The sequence below is a fragment of the Phaethon aethereus genome, assembly GCF_964289735.1.
Source record: "Phaethon aethereus genome assembly, chromosome: 19".
In the NCBI taxonomy this organism is placed as follows: domain Eukaryota; kingdom Metazoa; phylum Chordata; class Aves; order Phaethontiformes; family Phaethontidae; genus Phaethon; species Phaethon aethereus.
In genome coordinates, this window is record NC_138595.1 from 4,754,695 (window position 1) to 4,770,730 (window position 16,036).

General features: G+C 35.2%; 1 protein-coding gene across 1 annotated transcript in view; it reads left to right on the forward strand.

Moving 5' to 3' along the window:
- Positions 1-242: 242 nt before the first annotated feature.
- NCOR1 (nuclear receptor corepressor 1) overlaps positions 243-16,036 on the forward strand; it is a 58,937-nt gene continuing 43,143 nt past the window's right edge. The window contains exons 1-9 of the mRNA XM_082008725.1: positions 243-405; positions 2,801-2,940; positions 5,094-5,289; positions 7,037-7,219; positions 9,047-9,160; positions 11,733-11,789; positions 12,268-12,320; positions 14,231-14,297; positions 15,334-15,506. Coding sequence (XP_081864851.1) covers positions 298-405; positions 2,801-2,940; positions 5,094-5,289; positions 7,037-7,219; positions 9,047-9,160; positions 11,733-11,789; positions 12,268-12,320; positions 14,231-14,297; positions 15,334-15,506 — 1,091 coding nt within the window. The 5' untranslated portion in view covers positions 243-297. The remainder of the gene's footprint in view (positions 406-2,800; positions 2,941-5,093; positions 5,290-7,036; positions 7,220-9,046; positions 9,161-11,732; positions 11,790-12,267; positions 12,321-14,230; positions 14,298-15,333; positions 15,507-16,036) is intronic.

Consider the following 16,036-nt stretch of genomic DNA (forward strand, 5'->3'; position numbering starts at 1 on the left):
TTCTGACAATATAATCCTCAAATCTTTGTGTAGACAATGCTGACATGTCTCAATTTGAGGCTATTGAAGACCTGTTAACACGTTTCAGACTAGAGTAACCTATTAAATAAATACATCAGGAAAAAGCTTTTACTGTTAATGGTTGTTTTGCTTAGGTGACTATGGCTGTAATGTATTGTGAGTACATCTGGTACTTCAGTGCTTATCAGTGATCTTTTTTCCTTTAGGCGGTTTCCTAGAAACATGATTGCTTGCTGGTCTTGATCTCACAGCTTTGTGAAGACTTCTTCTCTGATAATGTCAAGTTCAGGCTACCCTCCTAACCAAGGAGCATTCAGCACAGAACAGAGTCGTTATCCTACTCACTCTGTCCAGTATACCTTCCCTAGCACCCGACACCAGCAGGTAAGGAGACATGAGGGTTACAGATTTAGCAAGAGTATGATTTGGGTGTTTGCTGGGCCAAATGGGATTTTTAAATTTTTTTTTTTTAAACTACATTAGTTTAAATACAAGTCGCTCACATTTGAAAACAGTGGAGTTGCAGACAAATATGCCCAGTTAAAACTGAGTGGGGAAATCTGTGTAACAATGTTGTTTGTGCCTTTGGAGTTTGGCTCTTCTGTTAAAGCTGACGGGTCTACTTACTCAAGTACATTTTGTCTTTGAATGAGGGTCTGACTATGGTGTAACTTCTGGGAAGTAGAATCTGTAGCCATGTTCTGCTCCTTGGTTCCTTCTGAAGTATTACCTTGAAACGGTATAATTACCTGTTGAATTATGCCTTCCTGCAGTGCTGTAGCTGAAATTATTAAAATCCCTGACTACCACTGACTGCAATTCTGGCTTTTTAAAGTTTTTGCTTATGGGGGTTTTTTTACCCCTTCTTTCTTTTTACATAGAACATTTAAAAAATGCTTTATAAAACTGTGAAGGTATCCTAAATAAAATCCTACAGCTTGTCAGCTTGTCAATATTTCCTATTATTTAACATTTGTAAATCTGCTCAAACTGGTAAAATACTTCTTTAGAATAAAGACTGTACACTGAGAATCCTGTCTCCTCAGTAGGTCGAGTCTTTGACTCTTACTTCCTCTACTTTTTTTAATGTTGAAAAATCAAATATAAAGAAATGCTCTAAGTGGCAAAGGAAGTGTTTTTGCCTCCTGAGGAGAACGGCTGCCAGTGTTGCTTAGGTAAATAGCTTTGGGGTGGTTTGTTTTGTTTTCTCCTCCTTTTTTTTTCCCCCCCCCCCCCCCCGAAAGCACTGCATTTACATTTTGTTTCTTCAGGGTTATATATGTATCTGCTTTTTTACTTGTCTTTTGACAGAAAACTGAGTTTCATAATTCTGTATCTTTATCATAGGGAATTAACATAAGTTTTCTGTTTTTATCATTGGTTTCTCGTAGTTTGAATAAATTCACTAGAGATTGCATTCATAAACTTTTGTTGTAGTTTTGCTTTAATTTATTAATATTTAGTCATCATACTAAATTTGGCCAACTAAGTGTGTCTGAGTCCATATGCATTGATGGCAATAATTTTCCAATAATATGCAAATAACCTGTCTACAGTTAGTATTTTTTTTTTATACTTTTAATATGAATGCAGTGTTCTGGGTCTTAAAACATCCTTTGAGAGGCTAGGCTCTGGGGACATTTGTGGGTACTACACTTTTGTGGTGAATTAATCTCCTCTTAGGCCCATGACCATAGGGAGTGAAGCCATAGTCATCTTTCCTTCTATGTAAGGAGTATTGGGCTAGATTATCTATAAACTAAATGTAGTTCTTGACAAAAATCTATATGCAAGGTGGAGAGCATGAATCTGAAATGTAAAAACTTGTGTTACATACTGAATTTTTTCTGAAGCAGCTGTACTAGTGCTTCCAGCTAGCTGTGTTCTGCTAGCCAGAATTGTGGTAATGGATTTCTAAGAATCTCCTACTTGGTCATTTCTGGCAAGCATTTATTCTGCTGTCCTGTGCTCTGTATGGCATGGTAGACTGTGAAGGACTAGCTGTTGGCCTTAGAACAGCTCAGGTTTCCTGCATTTTAATGAAATTCTCCTCCTGCTGCAGTTACTTTAGATGTTTTGTTCTACTTACATGTTTGCAAAAGGAAATTCAAGAATTGGAGCTTTTTGGCTTGCTCCGTATTTATTTTTATATAATTTGTAAAAACTAAGTCTTATGGGTAATGACCTATTGCATGACTTGTAGAGCTTCTCTTTGATTAATGCCAGCTGCATATAATTTTTAAAAGCAAGTGATCGAAGACCCATATATACAAATAAATTGTCTTGTACAATCTCACTTTGATGATAAAGTATATCTGTCAGAAGATGCATCTTGTCTGACTCTTAGTCCTAATTAATAGTGTCTGATATAAAAATGTCTTGAGGTGATAACAGAAGGAATTGCCTCAGGGTTGCTGAAATATGTTCTTGGTTTACTACTTTGTAGTTGGATGTGTAAAATCTGTTTTTAAAGGATTTTTTTTTTTTTAAAAGGATATTCTGCTGCTGCTGACTCATTTGTGTTTTGTTAGAAGTTGTTAATAAGCTAGCTGGGATTCTTAGCACAAGTGTTTAGTCTCTTTAAAGTTCATTTAAAACTTAGAAATGCCATTTACAAATTTTAGTTTTTTGAGCTGGAATAAAGCTTTGGTGGTCTGGTCTTGGTCTGTATTTAATAATGATCATTCTTTGGAAACGATCATTCTATGACACCAAATGCTTTTGATCCTGTCTTCTGCACCTTTGCTTTTTGTTAACATCAGAGATGTGTTTCATTTAGGAATTTGCAGTTCCCGATTATCGTTCGTCTCACCTGGAAGTCAGTCAGGCAACCCAGCTCTTGCAGCAGCAGCAACAGCAGCAGCAGCAGCTTCGGCGCAGGCCTTCCTTGCTTTCCGAGTTTCACCCAGGCTCTGACAGGTGAGGATGCCGTTTTTGAAGTACGTGAACAGGAATCTTCTATGAGTCTGTGCTTTCTGTAAAGTTAATTTTAAGTTTTGAATAGAAAGGTTTTCGAGTTTCACCGTTTTTGCCTAAGTGCTTGACTTTATTAATCGGTGCTCCGTTGTTGTAGCAGTGTCAGTCTCCTGCGTTTGAGTGTTGTAGCTGTTGTGTAATTCCTCAGTCCCTTTGGCTTAACTAATATATTTGTTTCACAGGCAGGAAGTGACAGTCTGCTTTGCTTTCCCCACACCTCTCCTAACAACGCCGTCAGTAAGCTGCTGAGAAGCCAAGTGCATACTGCAAACTTTTTAATGATGTTTAGGCTAAAAGTGTGTAAAGTTTGGATAATTTAATCTTGCCTAGTAGAAGCAACAAGTGTAAGAATTGTTACAGTATGCATATTACCTGTCATACGTCCTAGATTAGGCTTGCTTATTCAACAAATGGTATCTGTGTGGCTGAAGTAAGAAACAACAGAGCTAATTGTGTATTTGAGTTGTAACAACTGTAAAACACTGAAATGTGGCACAAAATGGACTCCTAGACACAGAGGACTAAATCAGAGTGTATACTACTTTTGACGAGACACTTGACAGCTTCATATCTTTTGTTCTAAATACCTATTTTGTCAGTCTTGTATACCATTGCTGTGTCTGTGTGAATAGATGCAAGTGATCTGGGGTCCAGTAGATTAACTGAGGACAAGTATAGTGGACAACTACAGTGAATCATATGTTACAATTTGATTTCAGATTGGTAGTACCTTAGTTCTCAGTAAAACAGGTTAGTTCACATTGGATATTGATGAATGTTCAAATGTACATTAATATTCCTGAAAGGTTGATAGGTTCAAGAAGGTTTTCAGACAATATTAAGCATCAATTTGACTATATACCTCAAGAATATTGGATGTACCTTGCAAACCAAATTTAGAAATTAAAACCCCACTACAGATCAGAATAATATTAACTGGATTGTAGTAAGTTAGCAAGCATATGCTTCTGTTTAAGGGAGAGGTTACTATATGATTTATGCACCTCAATTCTTTAATGTATTAGTATGTTGATGTACAGTCGTAAGCAAGTGTTATTGCTTGTAAGAACCTTTTTTTTTTTCCTTGGACTTTTAGTAAGTATATTTGCTAGGAGCAACTTTATATGCTGGATTACTGCTAGCAGTTTGTTCTGGCTATAACTGAGGTATCTGGTTCTGAACAAATAGCAGTGATGAATAGTATGTAAATACTGGTCTAGCTTAAAATCTCATTAGAATACTCCCAGAAATAACGTGATGATAGTGGAATCTGGGGCTTGCATATTGTGTCACCAAAATGTCAGTAAGGCTTTGTTTTAGTGCTGAGAATCATAGCAGCTTTTAGAGCTCTCAAAACTTTAGTTTATAGCAGAAGTAAATCCCCTCCCGCCCTGCATTGTAAATTTGTAAAAGGTTATTCAGTAGTTCTGGCAAAATACAGGAAACTACTGTCATCTTTTCAGTGGCACTTCCTAGGAAGATGCTGAAGCATATGCGGTTCTTTTGTGGACATCCTGAGCATTGCACTGTAAAGAAACTGGTGATACTATTCTTTTGCATTTTTCTGAGGAGGAGAAGTTTCTAAGTGACTCATGGATTGAATCAATGACTGTTTCTGTCATATAGTAGCATTTTAGTATAGAACAAGTTCCAAATAGGCTCATGGCTCATTTTAAGCATTCTGTGTATATTTAAAAATTACTTGACTGCAAAAATGAAATAATGGAGCTGTTGGGGCCATCTGTGTTCAGTGGAATATAGTACTGTATTTATCTGATGGATTTTTTTTTTTATTTATAATTAGAATCAGAGCTTTGATTTGAACAATATCATTGCAGCAGTGGTAAGTTTCTTTAAGGGTTTGTAATGATAGGCAAGCATTTAAACAGCGACTTTTAAGATTCAAGTTAACTTTTTTAATGGATTTTAACTTTTATTTTTGAAGATCATACTTAAAAACATTTGTCTGCCTTACTGTCTAGAAGGAGCCTCACTAAATTGCATCTCCTGTATATTCGAAAAGGGTTGAGGATCACCAAATAGTTTTCTTTTGTGGGAAATATATATTTTAATAGTTTGTCTTTTCTATATATTAGGCCTCAGGAAAGGAGAACTGGATATGAACAGCAATTTCATCCAGGTCCATCTCAGACAGATCATGATTCACTGGAATCTAAGCGACCACGTCTTGAACAAGTCTCTGATTCCCATTTTCAGCGTATCAGTGCAGCTACTGTCTTGCCTTTAGTACATCCTCTGCAGGAAGGGTTGAGATCTGCGGATATTAAGAAGGTAAAGGCACATTTTCTATTATGATGCTGAAGATGTAACTTCATATGTTGCAGTGAGCTCATATTTTTTTTTTCTGTTAGGTAATTTTTTATTTGTTCATTCTTTAATCCTAGAAATTTAATTTTACACATTATCACAAACTGTGATCATGAGTCAGTGTTACTCTTTTATAAAAAGAACAAGTAGATCAATCTGCCTCAAGCACAGTAAAAAGACTGGAGTTCTGAGTTGCCACTACACTCTTAAGTCATTAAAACCTCAGTTGCAAAAGCTCAGATTATAGTATAGTGCATGAAATATTTCTGCTTTTCAATTGAAAGCTGCTGGCAAATGCATGCAAGTCCAATTTTTTCCGTAATTAATAGTTGTACTAAAAGGTCAAAATACTTCCCTCCACCCCCACTCCCTTTCAAACATTTGAAGTGAATCTGCTTATTTATATAACACTAATTATACCTGTCACTGTCTCGTTTTGCGTAAATCTAGGGCAACCTAGTTTGGTGTGGATATTTTCTATTGCAGATACTGAATATTGATTACAGCAATTTGTATAGAACAGGCAAATGTCTCTTAAATGAATATTTAATACCTTCTTTCATGCATGCACACAAGCACACAGACTCACATGCCAAAAGGGTGGTGTATAACGGGTGTGACTTCTGAAGGTGAGCACTCAAGTTTCTAAACTTGGATCATTTAAAGAAAAACTTCACCATATGGATTCAAAAGCTAATAGGCACCATATTTTTTAAAAGTTAATTACTTCTCTTGCTTCTCTCTACCATTCTTTTTATCATGTGAATAAACTGTGTGTGAAGTAAGGCAAAATTACGATAGCATGTGATTTCTTAGTAACTTGCTCTGTTGCATAGCAAAGATAAGATCAAAGAGGGGTGGAGAAACGGAACTAAGGCATGCCATGTTAACATGCTTGCATGTAACTAAGTTTTTATCCAGGCACTTCATACAGAAATCTACTGTCACAGTTTAGAAATACAGTCTAGTATTATCTAGAAGAGAAGGGACACGTCATCTTTCAGTCAGATTGGCTTGAATGAGGGATATATTACTGAGCTAGCATTTGCCAGCTAGGTAGTCATGGAGCATGATGGTCTGAGGGCATAAACAGAGACAAGGTACAACAGTGCTGATGTTAGAACATGAAACATGTTGAAATATGTTGTCTGGAAACGGACAAAAAAATCAAAGCCAAATGAATAGTGACCTGTCCTCTCTTAAGTCATCACTTCTCTTAAGTCATGTTAAGTTCAAGAGAACATTTATAACCACAGCTAACTCCAGAGGTACTATATCAGGCTGGTCATGGTTACCTTCAAGAATACCCTCATCAATATATGTGTAGAGTATTTAGGATTGTTTCTCAGGTACCCCTTCCCTTAAAAATAAAAGATACTATTTATGTTTATGAAGATATATTTTTTAAAAGGGAGATATTTTGATCTTAGTTTGGTTTCAAGGTATATATTGAAGTGTGCTGTTATTTTTAAAGGTGGACTTTGAAATTAGAGTATCATAAATGGGCTGTCAGTTAATTCTAAAATATTTAGAGCATTAATAAACTGAAATATTAAACTTTACCGTAGGTAGCTCCTCAACAGACATATAAATAACTGGTGGTTACTTTTAAATCATACATGCTAGTTCAGTTGCTGAGCAGTCATTCTCATGTTATCAATATGACCGATTTCTCTCAATGTCCCCTCTCCACCTCTTGTCCCCATGAAAGGACCCAGCTTTTGGAGGAAAGCATGAGGGACCATCTTCTCCAATTTCTGGTCAGCCTTGTGGGGAGGACCAAAATGCTTCACCTTCAAAGCTGTCAAAGGAAGAACTGATACAGAGCATGGACCGTGTAGATCGCGAAATTGCGAAAGTTGAACAGCAAATCCTTAAATTGAAGAAAAAGCAAGTAAGCATAGCAGACGCTACTGTTGTTGTCTTCCAGTGAAACAGGTGTGAAAAAAACTTCATTTGGTGGTGGTGAATTTTCTGGTTACGTGAACCAAATGAGCATGTTAAAAAAGAAAGGTTATGAATATGATTTTGCTAGAATGTTTAAATAAACGTTTTTAAACATTTTTTTAAAATAGGAGAAAGCCACATAGGGACACTAACAGTAGATGGCTTTATATTTTAAACTTTTGCTAGATGGCTAGTGAAACAAGGGCACTGTGACTGTAATTTCAGCTTTAAAGATGACTGCTGGGTTAGGGGAGGCTGTCGTCTCTCTTTTGCAGTCTGTGCAAGGGGAGAATCCCTTGCATGCGTCTCCAAAACCAGAACTTGTACAAAAGTCCCTGGATCATCCGCTTTCACAAGCGCAGGAGATCCTAACATCTGGAGCTAAGGTCAGCCTTAGGAGAAAGTGTATTAGGAGAGGTGTGAGTAAACAGGGACAGCAGAGAAATAAAGGAGGAAATACCACTTTTTTTAGTGTCGTCTTGGCTATGCTTTGCACCCAAGAACTGCACTTCAGCCATTGGAAGCAAAGGAAATGTTTGCTGGCAGTAGTAGTTGCCTTCCCGGTAGCTGTTGTGGCCAACTAAACCCACCCTTCAAACTAGGCATCTGTCATTCACTGGCAAAAACAAAGTCCTTGTCTCCTTTTCCTTTTATGACTTTCAAAGATACAGAAAAATAGTAGTGCCAGCTTTGAGGTTGTTTTTTTAGTGGGAGCTCTGTACGAGATGAGAGTTATGCTATAGGTTTTGTTAACTTGTATGTCTGAATTTTAATGACCTGTAAAGTGACCTTCAGCAGAAAAACAAAAAAGATGTCACTAAGTACCTGGCTGTGTGTTAATGATGCTTATCTTTTTGTTTGTTGTTCACTTTTTCCACAGAATCAGCAAGTACTATGCGTATCATCTATTAAGGTTCATTTGTGCATATTTGTACTATGATTTGACTTAAAAAAATTACGAAGTTGCTGTTGCTTGCAGTAATTGAGCCTGTTTATTATGGCATTCTGCAAAAATTTTAGATTTGAATTCTTATGCAGCAATATAGCACATTCTAGCCAGTGCTGTAAGACAGGATGGATCCCTATCGTCAGAATTTCTTTGTTGTATGTTTGTGGCAGGCAAGGATGAAGAATATTTACAAATAAAAAATGAAGATGTCACTGAATCAGATTTGTTTGATGTGAAAGTAAATCACAGCAGTGTAGTAGATGTATTACAGGGATTTTTTCTTGTTTGGTAATGTAACAATCTTGGAACTTTAGTATCTGTGGAGTGGTTTATTTCTGCTGTGAAGTATGTTTAGAAAGATGTTATCTGTGGATTGTTAGAAGGACTTTTGTACTTTTTTAAAATAGAAGATAGTAGTAGTAACAGCACTTGAATATCTACAATGTAAAAAGACATTTCTGTGGATTACTTCCCTGTGAGAAGGCAGGTTTGGTGTAACTGTTCTCCAAAGTTATCACTATTTAACTTTAAAGAAAAATATTAAATTTCAAGGTGACAGTGGCTTTAGAAGTCAAACTGAAACAAGTCTGATTCAGCGCAGGTGAGTCTTGTAAACAGTTAATTTGGTTTACCAGTAGTAAAAAAAAAAATAGTCTTGTTATTGTCTCTGTTGGCATTAAAACCATTTCATTCATTCCTTTTCAGTTAAGAAGAGAAATAACAGGCAGTGCTAACTTGATCAGATGCATATTTTATCTCTGGTGACTAATTACTGGTAAGGGTAACATGGTGCGGATGGCTGATTTTCTTTCTTTCGTCTCTTAGCAACAACTTGAAGAAGAAGCTGCTAAGCCTCCAGAGCCAGAAAGGCCTGTCTCCCCTCCTCCAGTGGAACAGAAACACCGCAGTATTGTCCAAATTATTTACGATGAAAATCGGGTAAGTGTGCTTTTCAGTTGACTGTAGCTCTAAGTCTGACCCGATGTGCTAAAATTAATTGTCTTAATTCACTTCTGTGGGGCGATTTTTGCTTCTCTTGTTTTACTGATTTGCCCACACCTCTTTTAATATTCATTTACTTCTTTAAATGAAAAACACTTGCATGACAGTTTTATTCTTGATCACAGGATCCTCGTATCTTATAAGCAGCGTAGGGAAACATTTCTATGGGTCTCATCCCTAGACCTCTGTGTTGAGATATATCTCTGTATATCTATATCTAACTACACACACATGCATATATATGTATAGATAGATATGTTTTGTGTGTGTATATATATCTATAGATATATATAAAAAAAAGTTTTAGAAATGTATCTGGAATTCTCTTTTCCTCGCGTGAATACTGACAAGCTTGGCTGAAGACCCAATATTTAAATTAACTGAAGGGGAAAAACTGCATATGTTGTAAGATTCTATGCCTTCTTTTTAAACTCTGGCTTCTGGCACTTAAGATTTGGATAAATTAACAGATATGAAGAAGTAGTATATATTCTTTATGTTGTCTTCTATATATATTCAAGAATTGTGAACTTGTGTTGTATAAGTGGTGATAAAAATACAGGAGCTCAGTAATATCACCAACAGTAGCAAAGCGCTTCGTGCCTTTTTTTCCCCTGGCAGTTTGAGATTAGGGAGCTGGATATCTGCTGGTTTTGAAAGTATTATGATCTTTTGTGAAAGTGGTATATGTTTGTTTAATTTCCCAATTTTATTTTGTAGTTTAGAGGAACAGCTAACTTCTATTACAGTAGACTATTTTTGAAAATTTGGGGTGGTAAAAAACTGCAACACAATACTAGATTTTATAGAGTAGAACTGTGTCCTAAGTGTTCCATGCAGCTTGTGTCCCCCTCCCCCAGTTGTCTGTGAAATTTGATATATTTACTTAATACAGGACATTAGGACAATTATTATGTTATAAAAACTGATGTAATCAATGTGCAGCAATATGTTTACTTATGGTTATAAACCACTTTTGCTCTTTTAAATCTCTTTCACATTACAGTTTAGTTAAAAAGTATTAAAATCATACTATCACCTTACAAGACTTCCTCAAGCTCAGTTGCATGTTGGCTAGTAGGCAAAACTATGTGAATTTGAAGACAGTGGGCTGCTGTGCAACTCTTTCTCTGCTAACTGTGGTTACTGTGCTAACTGGGTTTTACAACAGAATTTTGAAGTTGCTGTTACATTCCCCATGTTGTGTACATGCAAGTAGATGGGGAAATCCATTTTTATGTTGCCTGAGATGGAGTAACATGCATCAGTGTACAGTCATCTACTAGCTGCTTCTGTCTGTCTAGGTCTTCATATAGTATTCTATATACAAGGGGAATTACCAAGCTTGATGCGTTTGTGAATCCATATAGCTTCGGTTTGAGTTCTTGCATCAGGAATTACATGTGCTGTAGAATGGCAGTATTGATGGGGCTTAATACAAATGGCACGTGTCAATACTCATGTCTTACTTAAAGGGTTATTAAAGATGTATTAAGCCATTCGTGTACATAGCACTTGTTTTGTATCTTTTCTTCTGCAGTTGTACAAGAGGATAGTCCCTTGGCAGCTTTCATCTTCAAACCATGCAATTTAGGATAATTACTTTTAATATTCCACTACTGTTGGCTAAAATTTGGTTCAAGTAATAGGGCTAGAGTTCAGTTTTAAATGTTTGGAGACCAGAAAAACTGTTCTACCAGGATAATACTATAATATTTCCTTGATATATAATTATTTTGTACATCCTTGAGTTCCAAAGAATTTTTCAAGATAGAAATTACATGGAAAGAGGTTAGAACTTATCAGAACACTTTCTAATAACAACTGCTTTATGGATTAGTTTCTCCTCTGTTTTTCTTTGCAGATGTCTTAGGGCTAGCACATACCACTATTGCGGAGAAAGAAGCAAATTTGAACTAGTATGTTGAATCATTTCACATAGCCTTGTCTGCTTAACAAAGGGCTTTGAAAGATTGTATGGGCTTGAAATGAACTTGTGAAAGCCAACTGTTTTATCCAGTGCTGCTTCCTTTAGGGTCAGGATTATTTTGGGGCCTTCACCTAGTGTGAGGGAAGGAGGACTTTTGACATATTTCTCTGTGTGTGTATGTACACATTGATTCACACTCCCAGACTTTGCGATTGGAATCAAGAGACTGAAGTTCTCCATTTGTAGCTAGTGGTACTTAATTTTACTGGACACCTTCCCTCCTCTTAATAACTATTTGCTGTATTATTTATTAAATGCATATTCTTTTTGAACTGCAGAGATCAGTTTCTGCTTTTATGGTTTATCAGCTTACAAATGTGGAGATTAGAATAGTAACTGCACAATTCAGATACAGGTTTCTTGATTTGCTGAGGCAACATTGCAGAAGTAGGTTGAGAAGGATATAGCATGGTCAGACAGGGGTTTAGCAGCTAGCATAAGTGAAAGAGTTCAGATATATTTTTTGACACTAACTTTGGATGATTTACTTAGACTATACAAAAAAATTCTTATTTGCAGAAGAAAGCAGAAGAAGCTCACAAGATTTTTGAAGGTCTTGGTCCAAAAGTTGAACTGGTAAGTTGTGGTTTTGTGTTTTTGTTTTGTTTTTGTTTGTTTAAATTTTTTTTTTTTTTCTATTTTCTGTCTTGGTAGTGTTGCTTTCATGTTTGAAATTCTGTTGTGGTAAATAGATGTAGTTCTATGTTTATGTATAAAGGAAGTGTGTGTTTAAATGCACTGGTGAATTGGGACTTGAGTGAACTGATTGGCCGCATAAGAGTAATTTTTAAAATAGATTTGAATCTATTTGAGAGAACAGTTGGAAATACGAAAACAACTAAATACTGTTATATACATAAATAGTTATAATGATCCAATTTTAAGTAATGAAGTCTATGCTTTGTGTTGAACATCTAGTCCCTTCAGATTGCTGCATCTCAGATTGAGTGCACTGTTGGCAGAATACTGAAATGTTGTTAAATATATTGCATATACTTTTAGAATTACATGCATTGTAAAGTACTAAGCGTGCCTTTCTAATCCAAAATTGTAGCCACTTTACAACCAACCATCAGACACAAAGGTCTACCATGAAAACATCAAAACGTAAGTGCTTCAATATCTTGTCATTGTGCCATTTAAGGGATCTAGACTTAAACATTTGGTCAAATTTTTCATTGCTGTCATTTCCGTATAGCATGTATGTATTTTAACCATAATTAAAAACTTCCAGTCCATGTAACTTTCTGATTTCTGATGTTGTGGAACAGTGCTGCAAGACCTGAGTTATATGTACTGGAGGCAGAGAGAAACAGTAGCTTTTCATCTTAACTTAAAGACAAAAATAGGTCATAAAACTTAAGTTGCTAACACTTGTATTTTTCAAAGTCTAAAATACCAGATTTGAGCTAGATATGTCTAGTGGACTTTTCCTGAATGTACTGTTCAAAGAAGTGTTTCAAAAGTTACTGCTGTCAATAAACCGTAGGAGGAGTCCTGATTTTTTTTTTTTTTTTAATTATCTATTTATTTATTGGCTTAAGCATATACCCATTTTCTGTCATGGGCTATGAGCAGAGTTGTTGCATGTTATGCTTACTTACTATTTAGGGAAAACCAAATTCAGTGATTTGAAATAAACTGGTTGTCTCTCCTGGAAGAAACGTGGATTTTTAGGAAAATTAATTTTTTGTTTCTTTTTTAAGATAGAACTTGTTTCTCAAATTTTTATGATCTATGGGGGGGTGTTTATTTCTCTGAAGCAAATATTGTTTATAAATTGAAATAAAGTTTTAATAGATTCATTGTTAAGCGTGTTTAATTAAGCTTATTTGTACTTAAATTTAAATGTCCATAAAGGACACCTTCTCCATGGTGTTTTTTTAATTGCTTCTGATTACTTTGAATCTTGATTCTGCAAAGATGGTGGTGAACTCATTTCTCTACAGAAAGTCATTCATAACATAGAACAAAATCTTAGTTTTTATGTAGCTGTGTCAAACCAATATTGATTTCACCCTGTAGCAATGTTACAAAATACCAAAATATTGATCATTCCATTGCAACAAAATATGAATTATTTTGAAATTATGTATTGCTGCTAGACTTTGGTGATAGTAATTGCTGAATTGTAACTGACACACAAGTGCCTATTTCTGGCAAATTCTGTTTGAGAAAATCCCACTCTAATATAACTGTGAAGACCAAGGTCTTTTCATGGTTTCTCTAGGACAGTAAGTGGGAAGAAAATACTGACTTTCATGTCTCACTTGGAAACACAAATACTGGTGTTTTTGAGATAAATTTACTGCTGTGGCATGATTATCCCAATTCAGATTTGTTGAAGAACATTACTACATTACTCTCTTCATAAGGTTTGTTTATTCATAACCAATTTCTGTTCTACCAGTTTTTCCAAAAGAAGAAATAAATTGTGGGTTTCAGATGTGAAGAAATGCATAGTGAGTTATGTGCATATTACTAAGTGCTATAACTTTTACTACCATTCTATGATATTTCGTAAGTACAGAAAAAATCCCACAGATTGTTGTCCTTTAAAAACTTCTCTTTAAAAAAAGTATTTCTTGTTTCACTCCTTCAAGTGTAGCTGTATAGCAGTTCCAAAGTACTTTTTTTTTTTTAGGAATACGTAGTAAAAATCTTAACTTCAGCATTGAATTACAAAGATTTATTCCCACCCCCATCTTAGGCCAAATTTACTCATTTTAGCATATTATCTCACTTGTGGGGAAGGAGAGCACCTACCTTGAAATTGGAAGCTTTTGTGTCTCAGTTGCTTATTCCAGCCATCTTTAAGCGTCTTCTCTCTGATAAAATACGGTATTAGTTAGATAAGTGTTTCATCAGGTATTTTCCCTCTGTTTTTCTACCTCTGAAAATATTTTTTGTAATAATGATCTGGCATCTAGAATCCATATGAGCTTTGAGTAGTTTTGAAGTGCTAGATTTTTATGTAGTTGTTTGTTTGGGGGGTTTTTTCTGATTTTGTTTTCCAGAAACCAGGTGATGAGGAAAAAGCTAATACTATTCTTTAAAAGAAGAAATCATGCAAGAAAACAACGGGTAATACTACCATGTTTTTGTATAAAAGAGCACACGGTTGGTTTTCTGTCTGGATTCTTGACTTGCATTCCCAAGTGTGTCATGAAAATCCCATTGAAATTGGGATTTTTTATTAGAAAAATAAGATCTTAAGCTAAAATTCTGTTGATGTATTGGAACATAAACTGCAAGTTTATAACTGTGGTTTGTTGATTATTTTGACTGAAAAACCATCTAAAGTACAATAAGGAAAAAGCTTTATTTCTTTCCTTTTCTTAAAGAGTATGAATGGAAGAGACCCAGTGAAAATCTTTAACTGTCATGCCTGGCCTCTCTCTGAACTTCTTTTCTTTTATAGTAGTTATAGTAGCTGAAAGAAAATGGGGCAGATCTCCAATTTTACAAGTCAGACAGCATTTTTAATCAAACTTGTCAATGTTGGATACCAGTATTAATTGACTTCACGCTTCCTCTTGCATGCTGTTGTAGTAAGTGGCATACAAAGTCAAAAGGCTCTTTTAGGTGGTGTTTGAAAGATCATTTTTATTATTAAGAATAGCAGGAGTTTATACATCAAATTGGAAGATTCCACCATGAAAATGTAATGAAGTATTTTTTTTTATGGTCCTAATATTTTCTTATGTAGGAACAGCTCCCTACATATTGCTGAGATTGAAGGCATATTGCAAATATTCCAGCCCAATTCTGTTAATTAAAAATTTAAAATAAACTAAATAAAAATTTAAAAATTACACCAATTCCATTAAAAGCCTGGTACCAGAAGAGGTGAGATCTCTGGAAGGCAGTAATAACAGTTACCAAATACCATTGTGATGTGTAAAGCAAAGAAATAGTGTATACTATTCAAAATCTACATTTTTATATCTACTTCTTCACTTTCTCTCTGCTGAAAATTGGTTATATATCATCTTCAAAATGCAAAACCACTAGAGCAGGAAAAATATGTCTGTTCTTTCCTGGAGCCTACCCACTTTATGTGTACTGATTGCTTAGTGTATTTGTGTTTAGTTCAATGTTTACTTTTTGAATTTAACAGGAACAGAAAATCTGTCAACGTTATGATCAGCTGATGGAGGCATGGGAGAAAAAAGTTGACAGGATAGAAAATAATCCACGCAGGAAAGCCAAGGAGAGCAAAACAAGAGAGTACTATGAAAAACAATTTCCAGAAATCCGGAAGCAAAGAGAACAGCAAGAACGATTCCAAAGGTATAACCATGGATTTGAAATATTCCTATAAAATATCTTTTAGGACTTAAGTTTTAAAATTATTTATAAAAAAATCATGAAGTCTGCAAGATCTGGCTTTGTAGAATCAAGAAAAAAGGAAAAGAAAGTAAATTCTTAGAATGGAAACAGAACTCCCTGTCTATAAGAAGCTTTACTTTTAAGAATATATCATGTGTTTGTAACTGCAAACTACCTGGGAAGGGGCTGTCTCTTTACATTATATTTATGTTCTCTAATGTAATGGCATCTTTGTCTATAGCTGTGCTTGTAATACTGTTGCTGTGTAAATACTAAGGATTTTTGTCAGATTTTTCGCAAATTGATTAGTTTAGTAAAATCTTTGAGCAAATTAAGATGTTTTATCTCTCTAATTATCAGTGATTTTATCTCTGATATGCTTTTTGACCCACATGCTGTAATATAGTATTATGATGTTCTTACATGTAAAGATCACTGGCTGAAAAATTCTTCCAAATTACTGCTCTCCCCATCAATTCAAAAGGTAACAT